The sequence below is a fragment of the Eublepharis macularius genome, chromosome 6 (assembly GCF_028583425.1).
Source record: "Eublepharis macularius isolate TG4126 chromosome 6, MPM_Emac_v1.0, whole genome shotgun sequence".
NCBI classification, from domain to species: Eukaryota; Metazoa; Chordata; class Lepidosauria; order Squamata; family Eublepharidae; genus Eublepharis; species Eublepharis macularius.
The window spans coordinates 126,796,158-126,821,503 of NC_072795.1; the positions used below are offsets into that span (position 1 = coordinate 126,796,158).

Sequence of the window (25,346 nt, forward strand, 5' to 3'; positions counted from 1 at the left end):
TTTCTCCCTGATGCTGTGCTCTTAAAGGAAAAGGTGGCACCCTTCCTGTGCATCACTTGATCGTGGGGTTTCTAGAGGGGAGTCTGTGTATGTTGAATCTTGGTGCAGATTTCCCCATGCAGGATTTTCTTGAATCTACTGGCAGGAATGGGGTGTGTTTATGAAATTACCAGATGTGTATTCAAAGCCTGCGTAGTAGCTGGCTCCAGAGGCAAGTGTACTTCCATTGTACAGTCACAGAGGTTAGTTTTTACTCTCTACTATGTGACCACGACTTCATTATGCAGATTTAAAAAGGCTTATTAGGAAATAACAAAACACCTGCTACCTTAAATCCTTGTTAGCAAGGAAAAAGAGCCCAGGGGAGCAGCAGCGTCTTCTCGAACCCCTGCAGCGCGTCCTGTGATGGTACACTGATTGTCAGCCTTTGGGGTTGCGCACACGGTTCCCCCTGAACTGGGGATCTCCAGATTAGTAAGCAGGAGGAGTTCCAGCTCTTTTCAGTAGTTACCGCAGAAGATGCTTGCAGATGTTTGAGGAAAAGGTACGGCGCGAGTACCAGAACCCAGTCAGTGGAATTTATACTTTCTGGCTGGTTTGAGGTTGATGTAAGTTCTCTTCATCTCTTCACTCTCTGGCTTCTTGATGTCCTTGTATCGCTCCCCTTTGGTGCTGACTACCTGGTTATCAATGTAGCGAATCAATTTCTTGGGAGCCTGGAAAGAAGGAAAGGAAACTGAGGTGGCTTGCTAAACTGTAGACTTTTGCCCCCCAGATCATGTTCACTTGAGTCGTTCTTAAGCTCGGTGTTGCAAGAAATTAAAAGATGCTGAGCCAAAGCAGCCGTTCCCTGGTTGGAGGCTGGCTGCCGCAACTCTGCATGGTTTACTGGATGTCAGGTTGCCATGCTGCTTCTGCTGGGTAATTCTGCTGCAGTTCTGCATGAATTCTGATTGAATGATTCAGTCCCACAGAAGGCAGAGGTGGAGGAGAATTAACTATCCTGAGCGGAGGGCTGCTAGTTGTCCATTCTGTGCTGCTGGCCACCCGAAACAAGAGACATGCTCAAAACTATGAATTTACCCAGCTCTTAAGTGTGCCCGTCAAGGTGGTTTCTCTGCGAGCCGCAATGTATTTAGCAAGGGGTAAGCTGCCACAGGCTGGCTGGAGGGATTCTGGCTGAGAGATCTGTGTGCTCCCTTGACAAAACGCTGCCTGTGTTAGAACCAACTAGTGATCCCTATCCAGCTCCTGGTACTGGAGAAATAATCTCTGTTAAACGGGGCTTTGATTTGGGAGGTCAAAGGCAGCGATGTTTTAGGCCAGCTGTCAAGCGTGTATGAAACTTTTTACACCCCTACAATAAACAGGAAAACTGCTGTCGTCCCCATATAGACGTGCAGCCCACTTCAGGTTGTACGTACAAACTGTACTCTCTGGGTATCTTTTCCCTTCTAAATCTGAGGCTGCATCAAATAATGGTTTGGAGGCTAGATGGTGACAAGTCTCTGCTTGGAGATGGGCTTGTGCTGCTCACCTCCTTTGGTGGGGCCGGCTTGTGCGTCTTCTGATCCTCTTCGCTGTCTACCATCATGTACCTGCAACACAGACAGGAAACAATACAGAGCGAACGACCTCCGAGTCCGCACAAGGCTTCCTAGTGAGGTCGAGCCCCCCAGGGAAGGCCTGGCCTGTTGCACTTGAGAACGCTCCTCTTTTCCGCCCGCACTGAACCTGCAGGTGCCAGTTTCAGCCCCCCAAGGCTCACTTGTCAGCGATAATTTTGTCGTCTTTCACATAGCAAAATGGCAGAGGCAGCTCTGCATCCCCCTGGCTGAGGTTAAAAAAGGGCGAGCCTTTCCATTGAAGAGCTGCATTTATCTAAAATTTATTTTTTGACCATCTTTGATGGGAGGAAGTGCGGCTAACAAAACTTGTTATTTTTGAGACGGCTTTGCCACAGGCGATGCTGCCAGTTCCTGTGCTCTATTAAACTTCAGAGGCCAGAGGGAAGCCCCACTTCCTGGAAGGCTGCTGTTCTTTCTCTAGGGTGTGAGTAGAAGGGGAATGAAGACAAGACGTGAATTTCCTGCATTGCGCAGGGGGTTGATGACCCTAGAGGTCCCTCCCAACCCTATGATTCTACGTGTGGCTGTAACCAAAAGTAAATGAGTTGTATCTTGAATTTAACATCCATTACATTTGAAAACTCAAACATGAAAGTTCTAGTCCAGCTTTTTGGAATCTGACCAGTCCTTGAAAATGGCTGCTGTATTTCAACTTTTCCATTTGTGCTAAGAACTGCAAAACTCAAATACTGCAGACTAGAATTTTGTCATTCATATTTCCTTCAGGTTTAGTTTGAAGGATCTTCCGCATCCTCAAGTTTCCTGAACGCCCACTGCAAGCAAACACCGTTTGAGACTCTGCAATCCTTCAGGCTTCCTTTATGATAATTAAAATTAGACTATCAACCTATCCCCTCCTCCTTTGCCTCTAGGCTCAGCACATGTCATCCTAGCCTTTTCTTGCTCCCTTGACCCCATTTTGTTTCTTCTCCTCTGACTCCTGCCACATTTGCCAACTGCAGTGGTCAGAACTCAGTATCGTTAGGATGACACCAGCAGTGATGCTCCAATGCTGAGATTACTTCCACGGCTTTTTTATCAGCTTAAAATCTCTTTAAAACCATTCTTTGTAGCAAAACTGTCAAGGAGTTCCTTTTTTTCTCATTTTACAAGAGGGGGAAAGCTGAGGTGAAATGCTAAGGAACTACCCACAGCCACCTGGTTTTTATTCTTTTATTAAAATACTTCCTGCAACTTGGTTTAAAAAAAAATAACTCAAACACTCTTTAAAAAGGAGTACCACCTTTGTCTGATGGTTAACAAGGAAGGAGCCAGATTGATCTCCCTTAGAAGTCAGTCCCACCATCTTGGAATCGATCCCAGCAGCTTGTTTCTGAAGGTACTGCAAAGCAGTACGGTTCAAGAGCACCTCTGCTGGAAATAGACGGTTACTTGCTTGGGAGCGCGTGCGTGGAGACAGTAAATTCTTTGTGCTTTTTTTTTAACGTTTTCAGCTGCTTATTTGAATTGTTTCTACACATTTTTTTGGAATATGCTTTTGTAAGCTGAATGAAGGGAATAGTGATACATAAATATATTAATTCACAACAATAACAAACGCTGTGGAAAAGGCTGTGAAGCACAAAACTATTTACTGTCCTTCACACAAATGGGCAGGGCCTCTGAGGAGGATGTGAGCTTACTGGTAAGTAGAGGTGGGCACGAACAGGAAAAAAACCCGAACACAATGTTCATTGTCATCCATGAACAGGGAATCACAACCAACCACAAACATGACCCTGTTCGTGAACATGTTCGTGGTTCGCTGTTCGTGAGGGAGGGGGAGAGACTCGGAAGGGAAGAAAGTTCCCTGCACCGTTTGCAAACGGTTGGGGAACCTCCTTCCCTTCAAAGTCTCCCTCCTTCCAGCCGGCTGGAGGGAGTGGGGGGGGGGGAGACTTTGTCAGGAAACCCCCTGACAAGCGGCTGAGTGGGGGGGGCGGGGGCGGGGCTGCACTCAGCCGCTTGCTAGGGGTTTCCCTGACAAGCAGCTGAGTGGGGGATTTAAATGTCCGTCTTCCTGCGCTGCGCAGCAGCAGGGAAAGGGAAATTTAAACCCCGGGCAGGCTGCAATCAGCCCTTGTCAGGGTTTTCCCTAACAAGTGGCTGAGTGGGGGGGGGGGGGTGGAGTGCCCCTGGGCTTAGATTCGGGTTTCCAGGGCAACAGGAGTTCAGACAGAGTTCAGAAAGTCCGTGCCTACTGTTACCAAGGGAATTGATTGAAACGCGCCAGACTGTCTGGCTTGATGAACGGCTGATGAACACCACAAACGGCTTGGAACAAACACGTTCGTCGGGAACGGGGCCTCACGAACAACTGATCGGGCTGTTCTGGCTTTTTTTTGTTCGTATTGCTCTTCGTGCCCACCTCTACTGGTAAGTTCATAATGGAGCAGGAATTCTTTTGGGTGCCTTAGCATGCAGACTGCTTAGAACTCCAGCGGTTAAAATCTGCACTTTGAGCTGGGCCCAGAAACCAACTGGTACACAATGCAGTCACAGAACTGGCATTATGCATCTTGAATGACCTGCCCCCGTTAACATTTTTGTGGCTGCATTCTGGACCAACTGCTGTTCCCCTTTTCAAAAAGAGCACATCGGAATAGCCTAGCCTGGATATTGTTAAAGCTTGAATTACTGTGGGTAGATCAACATTCTTCAAGAAAGGCACGGCTGCAATCTAGCCTAAACCGGTTAAACATTTTCCACTGAAAGGTAGAGCTGGGTGCAAATATGCATGGATTTTTGTGGTTTATTACTTACTTCTGTAAGATAAATTGCTTGCAGTCATCTTGCTTGGGTGACTTTTCAGGTCTCGAAATGTCCTGGAATTAGAAAGCACGATAGGATATGTAGAAGTCAAGTGATCTGTTTCTTACTCACCTGGAACACAGAGAACCCTAAGTAATTGAAAATTCACAATTTAAGAGGATTTAAGAAGACGGTTTTTTTCCTATGCTTGGACACTAGCATAGTCAATAGTGTTCTTGCAGCGCCAAATTTACGGCATGCTTTGCCAGTCATGGCCTTCCCTACTCACCATATGTGCCTTTTCTTTTTCCTGCTGGGCTAGTCTTAACCAGAGATTAATGGATTTCCTATCTTAAACTGGAAGTGTGTGTATATATAGCTCTCTGTACCCATTCCCACACTTGGCATTCAAGCCCCACCCTGAACCTCAAAGCCATCTCTCATTGGACGTAGCCAAAGCAGCTAAGCATGGATATCAACATCTCTTCCAAAGGAACCCAGTTTAAGTTAGGTTTGCTTCTGAATTCACAACACAGCAGAAAACTTTCTGTTGTGCCACCAACCTAAAACACTCCCCTTTGCACGATTGCAGGGGTCTGAGTACAGAAAATACATTTGCTAATCAACTGCCACTAATCTTTTTACGTCTGCTGTGTATGGGGAAGACGGAGCCCTTTTTTATCTTTGTTGCAGCACCATAGCAGTGTTCTCTGCCCTGGCCCAGCCCTGCCAGTTCATACCAGGTACCATACCTGTGCAGTAGGGCCTGCAGAGTCAAACTGTATCTTCTCCTCCAGGAGCAGCTGGGCTGCCTCTTCCAGATTACCCAGGGCCATGCCCAAAGCCTTCCTGGCTTGGCTCACAGTGCATGCTGGGAACATCTCCAGCATCATGTCCACAGCACTGACCAGTTCACCTCCAGATTCCTAGCCAGGAAAGACAGGTGCAGCGTTAGCCCGGCAAGCAGTGGAGGGACCTACTGGCGAGATCTCCTTGGAGTGTCTTTCAAGAATGGGAGCCTTTTGAGACTTAAATGAAGGATTACTTAAGCCAAGCAATGGGAACGTTCATTTTCAAGGGGCAGAGTGGGGCAGTGTAGTGACTGGAGAGGGAGGGCATAAGGTACAAATGCACAATTCGGCAACGGAACTTGGAAATGGTTGCCTACACGTTTTGTAGCAGTGCAAAATGGCAGGATATGATTTGACCTGTGTGTAGTTTTAAGACCTGTGTCTTAAGAGTCTTTAAGAGCTCCCAGTTGGATCGTAGGCAGCAACTGGTGCTGCAATGTAAATAAAATAAACCTCATGCAACTCCTGTGTTCATTAAAAAAAATCCAGACTAAGTCACCTGTTCTCTCATAACGATGATTAATATTCCATCCAAGAGGCATAAAACAGTCCCCTTGTGTCCTCTTTCAGCTATTATAGCTATGTAAAATAAAATGAACGGGACCATCCGTTGGGTACATGGACCCCCCCCTCCCAAAATCGGTCATCTGAGGGGGTTTCGTTCTAGCAAGCTAAGAGCATGGATGCTTCTGTGCCTACCTCCCCCAATCGAAGGGAATGGTGCAGGTGAGGAAAACTTTATTCCCTCTCTAGGAATCATTTCTGGCTTACTGTGTATTATTTTTCAGACATTTCCCAGCTCCTGGGTTTATTCAGACAACTTACTGGCTCAATGCCTTTGGTTCTTGTTCTCTTGTCCCAGTTCTATTTCTTTGAAAGATCATTCTTGAGTCCTGTTGTAACCAGGGGTGGATTGACGGGGGGGGGGGGGCAGGGGGTAGTCTGCGACTGGCGCCATCAGAGTGTGCCAGGTGCAGCTGCCAGCCACCAGGAGCACGCAGCCGGCAGCGTGGGGGGCTGGGAGGCCACCTGTGCCATTCACCTGCCCTGCAGGACAGGGGGCGGCTGGCTTGCTGTGTGCCCCGTCCTGCGGGGCAGGTGAATGGCACGGGTGGCTTCCCAAGCGCTCATGTGGCCTCTGCCAACTCCGTAGCACACCGGGGCAGCCGGCAAGCTGTGCAGGTGGCACGCTCCTCCCTGTGTGATGACATCACTTCTGTGATGTCATCACGCAGCGCCAGGAGCGCACGCATGCTGTGCGCATGAGGAGCTGGAAATGGGTTGCCCTGGGTGCCAGCAACCCTAGATCTGTCCCTGGTCGTAACCCAGATTTTTAATTTTTTTCCTAGAACATCTTTTGCCTTAAATTTGCTAACACAGCTTCTAGCCCTTAAAAAGACATTTTTCTATTTTATGTTCGACTAGAAAAGCATGATTTAATTGGGGCAACCCTCCCTCCCTCCCTACTTTCACAAAACAACAAAGCAGCTCAAAGAATAAAGGGAGGGGGTGTTTGAGATCCACTGATGGAAGATCAAAATCGGGGATATGCAGTAACTAGATTTTGTATTTTTCCCTTTATTATACATGATGAATTATGGGTTGGAGACCCTGTGACATTCTTCCTCTGATGAAGAGAGTTTTTCTCCACTGGAGAATGACCTGTCAGAAGGCAGTCATAGGATACAACTGCCCATCTTTTCAACCAGATTCAACCCAATTCAAAATACCTGTATGAAAAATAATCTGTTATATGAACTCAGTAAGCATGGGAATCAATTTAACAGTCAGTGGAGCAGTTAATTAGCTACAATTACCCAGTCATTCTGTGATGACACATTCATAAAAATCTATCAATCGCTTAGCGTAGTATTTATAAGACTAAAGGCTGATAGGGGCGTGTGTTTATCGGAGGTGAGAGCAAGCCTCAGCACAAGTCCAGGCCAGCAGCACAAGTCGGTCTTGCTGCTCAAGGGATCCACTAACACTTTTTTTTTTGCAGTGATCAGTCACGGCTGTGGCACCTCCTCAAACACCAGACTCATTAAAGACCACAAGCCCAGGGGAGGAAGGGGGGGGGGTCTCCTGTGCCCAGGCATACACAAACTATGTCTGGGTCATTTGTAAACTGGCCCTCTAACTTCAGATTAAATTATCAACAATGGACTTCTCAAACTATGTCCAAAGCCACAGTATTGAATCTGTCACTGTATCGATCCCTGAGTATTAATCTGATGAAAGCACGATACGGGGCCTTCCCAAGTATAAGCAGGGCTTTTTTTCAGGGGGAACGCGGGGGAACGGAGTTCCGGAACCTCTTGAAAATGGTCACATGGCTGGTGGCCCCACCCCCTGACCTCCAGACAGAGGGGAGTTGAGATTGCCCTCCGCGAGGGCAATCTCAACTCCCCTCTGTCTGGAGATCAGGGGGCGGGGCCAACCAGCCATGTGACCATTTCCCCCCAGGACAACCCACTGAGTTCCACTACCTCTTTTCCCAGAAAAAAGCCCCGAGTATAAGATTCAGTTAAATCACATTTGTTTAAAAAAAAAAAAAGGGGGGGGGGCAAACCTCCAAAAAATTCAGATTCATATTACATTCCTAATCTTTCACTAGCATGGGGCCTTCATCCTGCCCCACACCAGCCAGGCTGCCAGCGCACAGCCACTTTCCATTTGCATCTGACGAAGAGATCTGTGGTTCTCGAAAGCTTATTCTACAGTAAAGTTGGTTAGTCTTAAAGGTGCCACTGGACTCTTTCCTACTTTCAATTTGGACGTCTACAACAGCACAGCCATATGCTACCAAAGGGATGAATCTCAACTTTCCCATTTGTAAAATGTGAATTTTATGCTCCCACCCCAAACTCACATGGAATGGAATCAAGGATGCAATCAGCTGTGATGTCATGGCGCAGTAGACGGGAATTCCACAAAGAACTTATCAGAACATCAGCTAGAGAAGTCAGTACAGGCACCTGTGGTTACTTACCTGAGCCAGAGCTCCCCCTACTGGTGAATATGACAGCCTGTCATCTTCAGAGGTGCCCGCGCCCTCTTTCTTTGTGGTGATCAGTGCTTCAGAAGGCAAACAGCTCCTGTTCTGCACAGGGTTCTGAGGAGTGGTTTCTTAAAGAAACAAAACACATTTATGTATCAATGGCATTTGGGTGGGGCAGCTGCTCGGCCAGTGCCATTGTAAAAAAGACTAACTTTGCAATGCCAGGAAAGGAAAGCAAGTGGAGAGGCATGGATGGCTGTCTATTTCCCCTCTCCCTTCCATCTAAAGTTAACCTTGTTTTAGATGAACCAGCCTGAATCCGACATGAATGAACGCTAAGCTAACCTACTCCTGTCATTTTTATTGAAAGGCTGTGGCTAGTTGGTGGAGAAAAGTTTCTGCTTCATTTAAATACGACACAGAGGCAGAAAACTGGTAAGGCAAGTCGTCATTCCACCCCATTGTACTGCCAGGTTGTCAGCGATAAATGAAAGCAATAAGGGGAAAATCCCTCGATTCCTTTATGCAGCACTTTTATCCTTCAAAGCGGTTTATTAAGAAGGCCGATCACAAAATGGCTGGCATCGGAGTTGGGGCCCATGATGAGACCACCGAGGACCCCAGCTCAACATACTCCTCTGGAGGAGGCAGCTGTTTCCAAATATGTGCCTCCTGCAGATGCAGAGGGGATGGTGCCTCCTGGGCTCCTCTAGAGCATCTTCTGTTCCGAGGAAAGCCAGGAATTGGCTCTAATTTGCGAAGGCAGAAAGTGGGTGCCAGGGAACACATTGAGGAGTGCCATGGCACCCACAGGCACCGTCCTGGGGATGACTGGCTTACCCTGTGATGTAAGCCAGGGGTATTTCCATTGTAAAGATGGAGCCTTGAGGTTAAGTGGCAGGCACTTGCACAGATCAGCACAAGGAGGCTGTTACGGAGGGGTAACTTGAACCCAGGTCCCCCCTAGAGCCAAGCTCTACTTTTTATAGCAATAGAAGAACAATGCAGTAGACTGCAATAACCATCAGGCAGGGTGAAAAATCAGAACTTCTGCCCTAAAAGCTATAGGACCCAACCCTACATTTCCAAGGGCCACATCGGCATCACAAAAGCTTGCGACTGGAAAACTCCGCAGAGACCATGGAATGGCCTGTGATGACTCGGTGTTTTGTAGCTGCCTGACTCCTCGGTGTTTCCATTTCATTTACACCAAGTTTCAAAAGGGGCCATGGCTCAGCGGAAGAGCCTCTGCTTTGCATGCAGAAGGGCCCAGGTTCAATCCTTTAAAGCTCTACACAGCTTGGGACCAGCCTATTTTAAGGGCTACCTTCTCTCCTATGTACCTACCCGGTCACTCCAGAGGCCCTGCCTTGGTTACCCCTGCCGTATGAGGCTAGATGGGTGGCTTTCTTGGGCATGACACCAAATCTCGGGCACGCCCTCCCCAGGGAGATCGATCGGTCCCTCTCTATTGCTGTCTTACACCAGCAGGTGAAGACTTTTTTTGTTTTGTCTGGCATACTCACAATAACTTATTGGCCCTGTTCTTGGTGTTGTGTGTTAGTATGTGTATTTAAACTGTCATTAAACTGTGGAATTCACTTCCAGTGGACATAAGGATGGCGACCTTCACAGAAGGCTTAAAAAGACGGATTGATGGAGGATAGGTCTATAAGCAGTTACTAGCCATGGTGAGTTAAGGGAACCTCCACGTTCAGAGGTAGTCAGCCTCCCAAAACCAGTGCTAGGAGGCAGCGTCACAGAAGTTGGCCCTCCAGCACAAGACGGGATGCTGCATATGAAGGACCACTGATCCCATCCAGCAGGCAACCTCTTGTACTGATCTGGCTGCCCTGAGTTATTTCCAGAAATTTCTGCTTTTTGATGCCACGTGAATGCTGATTTCCATTCTCTCTGATCACTTCAAACTTCGAAGTGCAGATCATTCACACTCGGTCTGCCTGTGCCCCACGTTGCCAAGTTTGCTTTCTAAAGAGTATCGGGGCTCTCTGGCTTTTTTTTTTTTAAAGAAAGAAAGGAATGGGGCATCCCCATGGGATAGGTGAAGAAGTGGGCTACTGGTGGCTGTACTGAAATTTTAATACGTTTTTTGATGGACTGGGGGTACAGGGCAGGAGTTAGACCGCAACCACAACTCTGCACAGCCCGTGTGGTTTTCCTGTGGTCTCTCAGTGTACTATTTATTTGCGCTGCTGCAACCACAGGGCTCTTGAACATCAGCCTCCCCTGAATCATGCTGGCATTTGCTCCCTCTCTGCCAGTCTGGGTCAAGACTGGCACCTCATTTAGCCTTCGTGGCCAACAGCTCCTTGTGCTCAAAGTGTTCATCGTATGGCTTACGTTTGTTGTGAGCTTTGCGGAGTCTTTCCGAGAGGGAAAACATCATTTCACAAACTTGACCACTGTAAGAAAAGAATGGTTTGTTATCACAGCACGAGACCAACTTTTGATGCTTTGGCGGTGGGCAGGCCCCCTTTCCTATCCATTCCTCTACCTTGCCTAGGACAGCGTTGGGTGAGGAAAACCAGGAATGTCCTGCTAATTATTCCGAAAGATTCTAAAGATTTGGGCTTTCACAGGAATCACGCAGTTCAGTGCAACAGAAGCTGATGGGGTCAAATTCACTACTGACTGCTTTATTTACAGCTTGCTCTTTGAAATCTTGCCAACATTTGGGGAGATTTCAGTGACAATGCTGGTGTTAGGGAGCAGAGTTCTGGGTAAATAAGTGGCCGAGAAACTTGAGGAAAAAAAACTTTAATAAGCAAGACCAGGAGGACACATGGACAGAAGACCTTTTCCAGGGACAGTACGCCTATTATCTAACAAGTTCGTATCTCCTGGGACTGGGACAGAGTGAAGCTTTGCCATAAGGGGGCTGAAGTGTCCAACTTGTGGAAGTCGTGTGCCGTCATACAGCGAGCCCCCCCCCCCTAAATACAGAATGATGCATTGGGGCCAGTCAACCCAGCTGTGGAAATAAGAAGCTCCCCGTTCAGTGGCCTTTCAGTCAGATTGCAGGATTGTGGCCCCAGCACCAGGTGGGAACCTATCTTTAAACACACACCTGTTGATGTCTGCAAAGCCCGGGACATAGGCTTCCATCATTTCAACGAAAGTGTCCATGTCAAAGTTCTCTTCCGCTGAATCGGGGGACCCGAGGTCTTCCAGAACGCTCGTCACGTAAGAGAAGAACACTTCATCCATCCCACTGGAAGCACAGAGAGCAAACGGGGATAGAAAGGAGACCAGCAGTTCTACTGGCTGTGGGGCAAGAATCCACAGCAACTTTGGAGGTGAGTTGCGGTGTTAAAAAAAAATCTTTAGGAACTGACTCGCATGGATAAACTATTTCTGTGGTTCAGAAAAGCGGGATAAAAGAGCTGACACAGTAAGACATAAATGAGATTTTTAAAATAACCTTTTTCATCTAGTCACGTCTACAATTCTGGATTCAGAACTAGAAAAGGGGTTTTGCTTTGGTACAAAATGTAAACCAGCAACAGACGCTTTGATGATAGAGTTTGTCATTTTTCATTTACCAATCTGGCCTTTAGTGGTACCCAAAGTCTCTGGACATCAGGAGAGCCACAGATGGAAGCTAAGAAGGCCTTTGGACACAGACCGGAGTACCCTGCAGAGAACAAGCCCAACACTTTCTACAGACTCACTTCTTCAATCACCTATTTAACATTCATATTTTTTTCCAGCCCCAGGCAGTCAAAGCAAATAACAGCGAATTAATTCAGTTTGAAATGACGATTAATGACACATAACCATCTGACAAATCTCAAACTAAAACTAAGGCAGTTTTCACACACGTTGAATAATGCGCTTTCAATGTCCTCGAGCGATCCTTTGGAAGTGGATTTTTTGTTTCACGCACGAAAACCCAGTTCCAAATGGTCGCTAAAGAGCATTGAAAGTGCATTATCCAATGTGTGTGGAAGCTGCCTTTGTAATAACACACCCCACCCCACACACCATTCTTTGATTTTGTTCTAGCCGCTGAAAACAAGCCCAAATTTAAAAAATGATATGTCAAATGTCATGCATGGCCTTTTGCAAATACACCTGAGATAAAGGTTGGCTCTACAGGAGAAAGAAGTCCTCCCGTTGAAAAGAATCCACTGTGTGGTTTCAGTCCAGAAACTTTTTAGGAGCCACCAAGACAGCTCTGGAACCAAGGCAGAGATACGGGGCCTGAGGATTCAACAGGCCGAAAAAGCATTTTAACAGTGAAAGCCTAAGCAGAGTTACTCCAGCCTAAGCTCACTGAAATCAATGGGCTTAAACTGGAGTAACTCTGCTTAGGATTTCACTGTAAATGTATTGGAAGGTTAATACAGCTCAGTCCACTGTGGAACATAGATTCAGCATTCCTGGTAAAACCCCACATCATATTTTCTTTGAGAAAACGTCACATATTCTGCTGTGGGCTTGTTTAAAAGGAGAATGTGAGGGAATTCTGGAGTATCCTGTTCTTTCTCTATGTCTCCCATTTTTCTATGCTCTGGAGTAACTGAAGTGTATCAAATCAACATGCACTCACACACACACTTTGTATCTCTTATTTCATTTTACTATGTTCTTCCTGTGCTTAGTCAGTACAAGATAAAGCCCAAACTGAACTTAGCAAACATATTAATCCTTGAGTGAATAAGGGCTTGGATTTTCCCCCCTTACTGCCCTTCTCTCTCAGCCTTAGGTATATCCTCTCTCAGATATGTCTACATATCACTGGAGTCTTAGGATTTTGTTTATACTATTCGACCCACAGCAGATATGTATTTAATCTGTCAATCCATCATATCTAAACATCATGTAACTCTTGAAGAGTTTATATATTCACTTGACTGTTTACACTTCATGTAATAATTTCTTATTCCGTAAGCAAAATGGTTTACTTGTATCTTTTCCTTCTGAAAAGTATAAAAAAGTGAGTGCTACCAAATTCTGGTATGCACTTTTGCTGTCTGTCTTGTGCATCAAGTTTATTGGAAAATAAACTTTACTTCTGAGCTCACTAGATTTGAAGTCTTGGTCAGTTATTCAGACTAAGAAGAGGGGAACCTCATATTGGTACACTGAGGAATAAAAGAATTCCCCCAACTGTGAAACATAACTTACCTTAAGTCAGCGGCTGGGATATGGGACTGGATGAAGACGGTCAAGTCATCTTGGATTATTCTTTCCATTTCCTTTCTGGTAAGGAAAAAAAAAACACAAACACATCTTCAGAATGTTGTTCAGAAGAGCACGGAACTGAGGGCACAAGGGGGAGCCTGCAAAACTGAAGCTCTGCTCACCCCTCTGCGAGACTGTGGTGCCCCATCTGCCTACCATAAAGACCCCCATGGATGGCTTTGCGCTGCCGGAACAAAGGTGCAGTTTCCCTTCTGTATCCTCCCTGCACTGAGATGAGCCATTGCTGTTTCCTCCTGCTGTAATCCTCCCCAAACCATAAAACGTAAATTACCCCAGGTAATTCTCCATTGGGAGGGCAACGGCCTCGGGCCCACGGCTTCTACTGGAGAGTTCAGCCGATGTATCAGACTAGTAGCAATCAGGAGTGAGGGATGAGGCTCTGCTTCTCCCTGAAAAGCTGACTTTCTTTTTTAAAATCGTACTTTGACTTTGGCAAGGGCAACACTGGCTCTACTCACTAATCCCTCCCACCAGGGGAAGGGACTGTTTAAGCCTCTTGCTGTCCACCTTACAGAAGGGGTTAAGGTGAGAAAATGACAGATATGTGCACTTATTTGTAGGGGTCCCTCGGGAATGGGGGCTTTGCAGAGGTTCGGAAAGGCTTCCGGGCTTCCGTTTATTGTAAGATTATATGAGGCTGTCGTTGGCAGAGTGAGCAGGCAAGCATCAGTCAGGCAAACTGATGAAGGTTCAGAGTAATTTTATTAAGGAACCACCATATTGGATGGTGAGGCAGCGAAGAACATGGATCAGCCTGAGAATAGATTCCGTTCTGCTATTGTTTTGCCAAGAAAGCTCAACAATGCATATGAATCTGGAAACTAAGAGCAGATTTGACGAAACTTGTTTCTAAAGGAACTTCATAATGAGAAATTTGCACAATCTCTTTGCTTTTTTTTTTTTAAACCCTCTGTCTTTTGGGAAGATACAGTAAACTGCCAATAAAAAGACGAGAAAGCACTGATCCAGGTCTTTCCCAATCCTCTCCCCAATTCTATTTGTGTCTCCCCTGCAACTGTCAATTGCCTCTGGTGCTTCCACACGTTTTAAAAGTCCTTGGCTGCAAACACGTTTAGCTGGAGCAAGCCAGGGAGCACGAGATGATCCAGTCTGGCTAAATCTCCCTACCAGTTTTGGGCTTGTTGACCAAGGCTGGTGGCACCCAGAGGTGCTAGGCCACCGGGGAGCAGTTGGGACAGATCCTCAGCCTTACTCCCTGCTAGTGCCGGTCCTGTCATTAGCTGCTGTCAAAGCTGGAAGCAGCAGGAAATGGTGACCGTTTGTTTGGAGAAGGAGAAGATTACCTGCGTTTGCAAATAAAAATACATATTATTAGGATCTCTTTATCAGATGGAAGTTGTGAACAGATATAACGGATGCCTTTTACCCCATCTCTTTTTCTTTGGACACCTTTGTAATACTCCCAAAATTGTGAGTTGAACTTGACCTGTCTAATTGCTATGGGAGATAATTTTATCTATGGTTCTGCTGTAGGCCTACAGATCATAATGTTGCTGTTTTCTAAACAGCCAGTCAGTCTAATAACTACTAACCAGTCCCAAAACTACAAGCTTCACCCCACTCTCTGTGTATAAAAATATAAACCACCAGTTCTCATGCAAGTCTCTGGACAGGCAGAATATATGTTTTCTAAATACATACATAATATTTATTCTATTGTTTATTTTTCCTTTCAAAGTTGCTTTGGGAAGGACTTTTCACACAAAGCAAAACAGGAAAAGGCCCCTTGGCTACCACACACTGGCTTGCAATATGGAGCTTATTTCCATAGCTAGGTTGGTAGATTTCATAACATGCTGCAGAACATAGCCCATTGAATGGATGTCTCCATGCATCACCCCTGCTGCCATCTCTTAACTGAACCACATATTTAAGGCCTGAGTACTTTGCTCATTAATTGACTGAAGAGTTCTGACCATATTTGCAATCCACCTTGAGTCCCAATGAGAAATGCGGACTATGAATGAAACCAATAATAACGATTGCAAATAACTAAGCAACATCATGTATAGCTTCATTCCCCCCAATCCCCCCCATCCTAACTTCATATAGTTTATCGGAATGAAGTATCCGTACATTATGTTCATCTGCTCCACCGAGCAAGCATCCTTTCAAATTCTGTACGGGTCTTTATTCTACGGGTACCTGACGGGGCACAGAAGGCAGGACAGCAGATTGTCGCTGAGCGGAGGGCAAGTGAGGAAGCAGGTCAGGAGGCCAGGGAAGGAAAGATGCAGTGCAGCCAAGCTGCTCAGGGCAAGCCAGAGGTGGAGGCGAAGAATTTCTAGGAGTGGGTGAAACACCACGCCCCCCCCCCCGGACCCCCAACCAATGGCTGGCCATGCCAGACTGTAGGGAAAGCTGGTCAATTTGCATGTGAACAACCACGGACAGAGAAAGGAGGCGACTGGGCCATTTTTCTGTCCTTGCACAAAGACAGAACAAGTCAAACTGTTCAGCTGTTCATCCTCCCCCCCCCTCCCTTTTTACCCTCTGCAATTCATAGGAAGCACATGGACTCTTCAGGTAAAGACAAAATGCGTGGCTTTCAGAAAAAAAAGATTGCATCTTCAGGAATAACTGTAAAAGTTACTCTGTGGACACATACGGTTGCACTGAAAACTGGTCTGAAAATTGCCTGCTGATAGACTGGGATTGAAAACATGTGCTTCCCAGGGAGCTTGTGGTCCTACCACCATCCCTTACACCTTTTCATATAGCTGAACTTTTTTAGGTTAAAGTGCCATTGTATCTTTACTGCAGACTGATGTAACACACTCCTATACATTGGAAACCAAGCCTCAGGTGGGTTTGGGATTGGGGTTGGAGAACCTAGGGGGTAATTAAGAGCATGTTGGGGAATAATTTTATAATTTGATACATTTTTTTTTTTAGAGTGTAACAATAAATGAAGAGCATTCTGTGAATGCAGTCCTGGCTCCACTGCAATATTTGCAGTTTATCACACAATACTAGAGGTAAATTTTGATCCAGTATTTTAACCTAGAATAATTCTAGCACTTTAGAATGGACTATATTATATTAAAAAATCTCCCTCCCCCCTTCTTCTTTTGTTACAGCTCTGGATAAAACACCGGGAGCGTTGCATGATTGGTTTCCATACGTGTGCGCGTGTTTGATCATAAATTGTTTACAATTGACCACTGAGGAAGGCCTAAGGGCCGAAACGCGTCTGGCCAGTTCTGTACTGTACCTTGGTCTATTTGTGTTGGTCACTGCACTGTACCATCATCTGTATCTTGAGATGTTCTAGCAAGTTTTAGTATATATATGTAGCCTGCCATTCAGGCCTTATGTTTTAAACTTGTTTTTATTCACATTGGTGCACATCTATAATAAATACTTTTTAATATTTAATACACACACACACACACACTCACACTCTTAGGTTGTTACTTAACCCCTTTTGTTCCCCTACCATCATACCTCATAGACATGATGTTATTTCCCTTAAAACTTGGTGAAAGGGTTCTTGCCCTACTTTTATTTTACTGATGCCCTGATTGCATGTATTACAAACTGTTGTACGAGATGTGTGGAAATTAGTATGCCACAATTTTGCCGTATGAGTAATTCTGTAAGAAACGTTCAAATGCCCACATCAGTCTGCGCTGATCCTATACACGTCTACTTCTAACCTTTGGAATCAACAAAGCTGCCACTGTTTCATGACCCATATAGTAGTTACCAAGATACTTCTTGTGACTGACCTCTTCTTGTTAACTCTTCCCTTGTAAGAGTACTGCTTCTTTTCACTGACCCTGTCCTCCAGAATCACCAATACCACTCCCAACCCCCTAAAAGCAAAAATAAAAATTGCAGACAAACTTGGAAGATAAAACACAAAGAGATATGGTTGTCATGGAATTGGGGACGTGGTCTTTTGATTCATGTCACGTGGCTTATGTTAGTGGAATTGCAGCATAGGAAAATAACAAACAGGGATACAATATTTAGGGAGATGGGTTGTCCTGGAATCTTTCAGGGGTCTGTGTGTGTCTTTTACTGAGTTGCTTATACAGCTAACTTGAGTGTGCAAATGCCATCTGAAAAGAGATTCTAGTCCTGGGAAATAAGGCAACTAGCATGGCATCTGGCAGCTTATAAAAACCTAACATTTATTTATCACAACACGAGGATCACTCTAACAATGCATAAAACAGGGTGTGTGTGTGTAAAGTGCTGTCAAGTTGCAGCTGACTTAAGGTGACCCCATAGGGTTTTCAAAGCAAGAGATGAACAGAGGCAGTTTGCCATTGCCTGCCTCTGCGCAGTGACTTGGACTTCCTTGATGGTCTCCCATCCAATGCTAACCAGGACCGACCCTACTTGGCTTCCCAGAACCAGCAGGAGTGGGCTAGTCTGGGCCATCCAGGTTAGGGCACATAAAATAGCGCAAGTCAGTATATTTCTTAAGTATACTTAAAAAAATTCTAATGAGAAACATACGAAGTATCAGAGGTGAGTGCTTGGCTGCCCTCAAGCATTCCTTTCAGCCACTGATTTCACCAGTCAGGGACAATAAGAATGGAAACCATCACCATAAGGAAGGAGGGTTACTTGACCTCAAAACAGAAACAGAAGATGTGTATGTTTACCAAAAAAAGCTCAGGAACAAACCTTTCTATAATACAATGGTGTGTGTAAAGTGCTGTCAAGTTGCAGCAGGTTTATGGCGATCCTGTAGGGCAGGGGTGGGCAAATTGCGGCCCACGGGCCACATGCGGCCCGCTACAGAGTTTTTTGTGGCCCGCCAAGACAGTCAGAAAAATCTGCCTTGCACCAGAATTTCCTTCCCGTGCACGACCGAAGATTCATCTCGTATGAAATTAGCACAATAAATTGAATAAAACTACCACTATTTTATTTAATTTATATTTATTGATTTTTATGATACAATTTATACTTTTTCTGAAATGCAAAGTTAACTAATGAATGCAATCACTTTAAAAGGTGCGGCCCTCCACTAACCTCCGCTCCCACAAAGTAGCCCCCGAGCCAAAACAATTGCCCACCCCTGCTGTAGGGTTTACAAAGCTGTGCTTTGCTACTGCCTGCCTCTGCACAGAGACCCTGGATTTCCTTGGTGGTTTCTAGAGGTGGGCACGGACCAGGAAAAGGCCACGAACTTTTCATGGACCAGCCCATTCACGGACCAGTTTGTCGGTCTGTGGTCCGTCACTTCTGGGGGCCCTAGGACCACCCCCTTCGCACTCAGAGATGCCAAACTCGCAGCAAGGCTTCAGCAGGCTCTCTTCCAGCCACCCTCCAAGTTTGGCCAAGATTGCATTTCGGAGGTCCGAGTTACAGACCTCCAAAGTCCTGGGCCACCCCCAGGAAACTTTCACTAGATAGGAGTCACAAATGCCAATTGACTTGCATTGGTTTGCAGCACCAAAAAGTTGCAATGAAGCAAAATCAAACAGAAAAGGGTGGAGGAAGAGCGCCCTCACTCACCACACAGACACCTTCCCAGCTGTTGCCTAGGGAATTAATTCTTGCTCCTTGCTCATATAGAGCAGAATGGGAGCTCTCTGGCTGGCAGGCAGAGCTGCCTATCAAAGTTTTGAGGGCTAAGACTGGTGTTCCCATGGCTGCAGAATGTCCACTCCTCTGTTGCCTAGGGAATTAATTGTTCACATAGAGAAGAATGGGAGCTCTCTGGCAGAGCTGCGTATCAAATTTTTAAGGGCTACAGAAGGTCTGCAGAAGTCCCCTCTGTTGCTTAGGGAATTGGTCAACCGGAGCCAGGATGTCTGGACTCGTAGGCCACGAACCGACAGACTGGCCCAAATGAAAAAGGCGAGTCCCATGAACCGGGCCAGACTGACAAATTTAAGTCCGTTTTTCAGACCGTGCCCACCTCTAGTGGTTTCCCATCCAAGTACTAACCACAGCTGACTCTGCTTAGCTTCTAAGATATGACAAGATTGGCCTAGCCTGGGCCATTAGCATGACAAAATATGTTATATGGTACCACCCCCCTCAATGTTCCCTAAAATGTACAATTTCCCATCTTGTTCCTTTTCCTAACACAGTGGTGTGGATAAAAATCAATGATTTTTTTTAAAAAAAATTAAAAATCGGATTTTTAAAAATTTAAATCAGATTTTTTTAATAAAATGTTTTTTGAGGAAAAATCTAAAGATAGTTTTCTATTTAAGATACATTATAGTCCAAAGGTTATCATCATGAAGTAAAGATTAGTTTTTAATTATGTAGCATGAAGCTGTATATTCATGCAATTTTTATTTTTTTGATAAATGAATTCCATGAATCCATTCACAATGTCATGCTCTTCCAGAGGTTTCTGTAAAATTATCAGGCCATTTTTCTATCTAGAAGATGTTATCACAGATGCTTGGTTTTACAGTTCTCAAAACTGTGAATTTGTGTCTGCAGAGATCACGTCTCTTCTTCACAGCAAAATGGTTATAAAAGAAACATACACAGTTGGGAAAAAGACCTTAATCCCACTGTTACTTTGCAAATCTTTGTACACAGAACCAACCCCTTACCTCTTAAGTGCTAAGTTTCAAAAAAATTCAATGAATAGAAGATTGCTGGGAACAGAATAGATCTGCACAAGAAGCTAAGAGTGAGGAGTCTTTATGTAGAAAAGAATGAGTCTTTATATAGAAAACCATGATTTAAATCTAGTCTTACTGACTAGTGATTTAAATCAAATCCACCCTGACATTCTTGGAATTATGACCTTCAAGTCCAAAGTTACTTGGTCTGAGGACCACTATAAAAAACAGAGCATGCACAAATCAACAAAACCGCAAAGGCCGAAGACCCACTTTCAGAGGCTTCACAACCCACTTTTGGGGTTGGGACTCACTGCCCTAACACACTTTTTTTCTAAAATACTGCTTATTTCCCTGGACATTTTTCTTACCACCTTCTTTCTAGAGATATTAACCAGTGCCTTTGCTACAATTTGTCTGTACTCATTCTCTTACTGTTACTTTTCTACGAGTCCTCTGACCTTCAGAAATGCTGAACACCAGGTTTTCAACCTCCGCCCGCCCCCACATACCCGGAGAACAACTGGTGCAAATTATGTAGTCTGCATAAAAATCTCTTGACAACATCCAGTTTTATTCCAGCTATAAAATCTAGAGTGGTAGTCACAGAGTTAGAAATGACTGGGTGTAGAATTCACAACCCGTATGTATACTATGACAAAGATGTGCCTGTGGAAGTCAGCCGAGTATGCCTGAAAGAAGAAGACATAATTTTAAAGTAGCCAGCTGACCAGAAAAACACAGGTCTAGCATGCTCTTTGCCTTGAAACAGCCATATGATTTGCATAATATTTGCAAACAGATATTACCATTTGATTACCCCCTACATGAACTGATATTAAAGCCACAACTCTGGCTGGTTAAAAAGTTAGGAAAAAGGTAATACTGGAAATTAAATTCTGAATGAATCAAATTGATAACCCTGAATATTTTCGAAAAGAGTTTTTATGGGTGCTCAGTGCCACAAATTTACAAATAATTGGGGACCAGGAGGTCTGCATATCTCTACAGTTAATGTCAAATTATTTATTTATATTTCAATTTATATACCGCCCATCCCAGGGGCTCTGGGCGGTGAACAGTTTAAAATTGATTAAAAAAAAACCAATACTAAAATCAATATACAAAACAATAATGAAATAAATTAATCAAGTGCAATGGTGGGGAGAACCCTCCCCCACCCCAAAGGTGGGAGGCCGACATGGCACCGCCCCCTTCAACCACCGAACGCCTGGCGGAACAGCTCTGTCTTACAGGCCCAGCGGAACGATAATATGTCCCGCTGGGCCCGAGTCTCCATTGACAGAGCGTTCCACCAGGCTGGGGCCAGGACTGAAAAGGCCCTGGCCCTGGTTGAAGCGAGGCGGGCTTCCTTAGGGCCAAGGACCACCAGTAAACATTTATTATTATAAATTATTATTTATAAATTATAAAATCATCCCTACCTGAATACTCAAAGTTAGCAGCCACTACCCAAACCTATCAGTTACGCTTACTAAAGACTGGATGCCTTTCCTGAAATTAAGGAGGTACCTTTGGATAACTTCTCAATTCTAACTCTCTCTCTGGCAGCCCTACAATTAAGGCCAGACACATTCATTGGAAGGGGCAGGAGTTTTGCCATCTTCTGGGCATGGAGCAGGGGTCACAGAGGGTGTGGGGAGGGGAGGTATTTGTGAATTTCCTGCATTATGCAGGGGGTTGGACTAAATGACCCTAGAAGTACCTTCCAACCCTATGATTCAGTAAAACTGAAGGTGCTGTCAAGTCACAGCTGAATTACAGTGACCCCAATGAGGTTTTCAAAGCAAGGTTTTCAAAGCTATTACCAGGATCTCTCTGGACTTCTTTGGTGGTCTCCAATCCAAGTACTAATAGGGGTGACTCTCTTAGCTTCTGAGATATGACAAGATCAGACTAGCCCGAACCACTGAGATCATGTAAAACTGGATGACCTTCAGGCCAATGAGTCAATTAATGGATTTAAACCGTCATACCACAAGAAGGCTGTTAAAAACATTGCTAAGTAGACTAACAATGCAACCCTAACTGTGTTAGGGTTGAAGGAAGTTCCACCAAGCTCAGCTGGGCCTACTTGACTTACAACCATCATCTGTTGTATTGGGCGACAGGACCACCTGGTCTTAAGCATATTTAAGTGACAGTAACTTTTAAAATAGTAGGAAAATGCATCGTCACAACTGGATGATATTAAATTAAATTTAAAAATAAAATTAAGTTCTTTCTCATAAACTGCAGACACAATAGCTGCTGTGAATAGAACCGTTGGGTTCCGGTCCTGCTTTTAAACAGCAGTCCAATATGCAAAAAAGTTTGTTTTTATGTCTACACCAGGAGTCTGCTAAATTTTGGCATGGCCCATAGCTATTAAAAAGGCCCTCTGAGCTGTCAATCTGAGCTGGGAAGGCATACCAAGACTGTGCATAATTCCAGGGCAGTTGATCAGTGTAATTTTGTGGTACTTCAATTTTGTTTCAGTGTTAAGTTTTCATGAACTACAGCCTACTTTCTCAGATTCTGTAATTGAATTGTCTCCATGCAGTCAATTTTAAGCAGGGGGGACACTCAGCAGGGTCAGGGAGCTACCCAAAGCAGGAAGGACAAAGTGAAATTTAATTATGTAAAATTCAAGCCTAATCAAGAAAAATACAGATGCAAACCATGATTAGATTTGAATTTTACATAATTAAATTTCATCCTGCCCTTCCTGCATTTCATGCACTTCTGACCCTGATGTCTTCCCTGCCCAATAATTCCTACATGAAATGTCTGCAATATGAAGACCCAAGCCATCGCAACTGGTGAAGTGGACTTTTAGCCCACAAAACCTTCCACGGGGACAAAATTTAAAGCTGGCAGGTGCTACAAGAAGATGCCGGCGTATCAAGACGGTGAAGTCAGCCCAGCTGTCCTTTGTGTTGCCGTCTCCAGATTGGAAAATTCCATCCCCCCCCCTTTTAAAAAATTAAGTTTTATATAAAGAAAATAATAAAATAGCAAAAAGACATCTATACAAAAAATAGCCAAATATAACAACTAACAAACAAAGAATAACAAAGCAAACAAAGCAAAGAGAAGACAGTATTAGCTAAAAGAAGGGTTCTGATTTTCTCCACGACAAATATAGGTATAATTTTTTCCATTTTTTTTCTTACGCTATGTTACAAAGAGAAGCTTTCTTTTTCCTAATGTCCAAATCCCTTATTCGGGGTGGGAAATCCCAGGTTTTGGGGGTGGAGGGTAGGGTTGGGTATATAATGCCACAGAGTCTACCTACTGAAGCTGCCACTTCCTCCAGGGAACCGACCTCTGCAGTCTGTATACTGGCTGTAAATCTGGGGCCTCTCCTGGCCCCACCTGGAGGCTGGCAACCCTCCCTAGCTCCAGTCATTCCCCCCCAGTCTGAACCTCAGGAACACAAACAAGCCCCTCAGGTCGGCAGAGCGCCCTCTGCACATGCCCAGAGGCACTCCCGGCCCCGCCGACCCACCCCTCAAACCCGTCACTGGCCAGCTGCGAAGGGGCCAGGCTAGGACTCCAGGGAAGGGGGAAAGGCTGCCCGCCTCACCTGCCCTCAGTCCCGCCACGGCCTCTTCTTCGCCGTCCCGCCTGGAGCGCTTGAAGGCGTCACGTGAGGCCCGGCTGGCCACCTCCCTCCCTTCGTTCCCTCCCTCCCTCCCCTCCATAGAGTTGGCGGGGGCTAGATCGGCCCCGCCATTACCGTCAAACTTGAGGCTAAACTAGGGTGAGCGGGAAGGGTCAAATTAAAAAAAAAAGCCGCGCCGGGTGACTTTTTGAAGGGGCGGAGCGCCTCTGCAACATCCGGGGATGAGGAGGGGGCGGGGCCAGCTGAGTTTGAGGCCGTTAGTGCCGAGGCTGGTCTGGGTGGGCGGGAATCCCCGAGAGGGCGATTCCGACGTGCGTGGGGGCGCATCGTGGCGCGCCTAGCGGTTGACTAAAACTTAATTTTCAGAGCAGGGGGAGGAGTTTGGGATTCGTGGGGGAGGGCCCTCGTTTGGTACCGCCCGGCTCTGCTCACACGGAACCTCCAACGCACGTCTGAATTGGCCCCACGGAATTTGTCACCCTTACAGGATGGTTCTGGTGGGAATAAAATGGAGAAAAGGCGCCCCTGCAGCTCGACCTTGGGGCAAGTGCATAGGATTGCCAGTTTCCAGGTAGTGGCTGGAGATCTTCCGGAATTACAACTGGTCTCCAGGCCACAGAGATCAGTTCACCTGGAGAAATTGGCTGCTTTGGGGGTGCACTCTATGGAATTATGCCATGCCAAGGTCTTTTCCCTCTCCAAACCTCACTTTCTCCAAGTTCCACCCCCCCCAGATCGCCAGGAATCTCCCAACTTGGAGCTGGCAACCCTAGAAGTGCAGGGTAGAAACATGGTGCTCGAATGCCTGTGTACTGGTTCAGTTAGGGTTGCCAGCTCCAAGTTGGGAAATTCTTGGAGATTTGGGGGGAGAAACCTGGAGAAAGTGGGGTTTGGGGAGAGAAAGGACCTTGGCATGGCATAATTCCAGAGTCTACCCCCCAAAGTAGCCATTTTCTCCAGGTGAACTGATCTCTGTGGCCTGGAGACCGGTTGTAATTCCAGGAGATCTCCAGCCACTACCTGGAGATTGGCAGCCTTAGGTTCAGTAGCTCTGAGGCGTTGAGTTGTGAGGAGGGGAGGGGGCGCTTGGTTGCTGGCCCCTCTTGCATCTCAAGGCGGTAAATAAAAATAGAGGTATGTTGTAAAGGAGCCCTGCTCTGGATAGCCCAGGTAAGCCCGATCTGGTTGGATCTCAGAAGCCAAGAAGGGTTAGGCTTGATTAGTAATTGCATGGGAGACCTCCAATCAAGACCAGGATTGCAGTGACAGGCAAGGGCAAACCACCTCTATTAGTCTCTTTCCATAAGTCAGCTATGACTTGAGGGCACTCCTCCCACCATTGTTAAATTACAAAGTGAAAAGACCACCTGAACCCACAACATGAGCAAAACCTACATGAGGAAAGTTTATGATTAGGGACCAGGTCTCCAACTAGAACAGAAGAGCTCCCACCCTTCTGCTTCCAGTCCTCTGGTGTTGCCTGGTGCAGCAGCAGCAGAAAGTTGGATGAGTGATGAAACAACAACACATGTTCTTCTGGAACCCAGAACTCAGAGTGATATCATGCATCCTGGCAACACTAGCAACCTCCTCAAACTCTATGGTTAAAACCAATAGCATTTGTTAGACCACTGCAGTGATGCCGTGATGTCATTTTTGGTTATGCAGCTGGAAGTGGTGTGCAAT

At 45.7% G+C, this 25,346-nt stretch overlaps 1 protein-coding gene across 2 annotated transcripts; it reads right to left on the minus strand.

Moving 5' to 3' along the window:
• Window positions 1–569: 569 nt before the first annotated feature.
• On the minus strand, window positions 570–23,701 carry CUEDC2 (CUE domain containing 2). 2 transcript variants are annotated; one of them, XM_054983656.1, is made up of 10 exons: window positions 23,622–23,677; window positions 14,589–14,764; window positions 13,383–13,457; window positions 11,320–11,463; window positions 10,593–10,654; window positions 8,223–8,359; window positions 5,132–5,305; window positions 4,392–4,453; window positions 1,538–1,598; window positions 570–716 (listed from the first exon to the last, which is right to left on the minus strand). In XM_054983656.1, the coding sequence occupies exons 3-10, from the start codon at window positions 13,448–13,450 to the stop codon at window positions 570–572; spliced, it is 855 nt and encodes a 284-aa protein (XP_054839631.1). In that variant the 5' UTR covers window positions 13,451–13,457; window positions 14,589–14,764; window positions 23,622–23,677. The 2 variants fall into 2 exon arrangements, with proteins under 2 accessions (XP_054839631.1, XP_054839630.1); XM_054983655.1 differs by lacking the exon at window positions 14,589–14,764 and having other exon boundaries at window positions 23,622–23,701.
• Between the last annotated feature and the right edge of the window lie 1,645 nt (window positions 23,702–25,346).

What these genes read in the sequence shown, in the direction of transcription:
- CUEDC2 (XM_054983655.1), bottom strand. Translation starts at nt 13,450, where the DNA reads ATGGAAAGAATAATCCAAGATGACTTGACCGTCTTCATCCAGTCCCAT. An exon ending in CCGCAAAGCTCACAACAAAC is followed by an intron (nt 8,360 to 10,592) that starts GTAAGCCATACG and finishes TGTTTCTTTAAG; the next exon opens with AAACCACTCCTCAGAACCCT. An exon ending in TAGGGGGAGCTCTGGCTCAG is followed by an intron (nt 5,306 to 8,222) that starts GTAAGTAACCAC and finishes TTTCCTGGCTAG; the next exon opens with GAATCTGGAGGTGAACTGGT.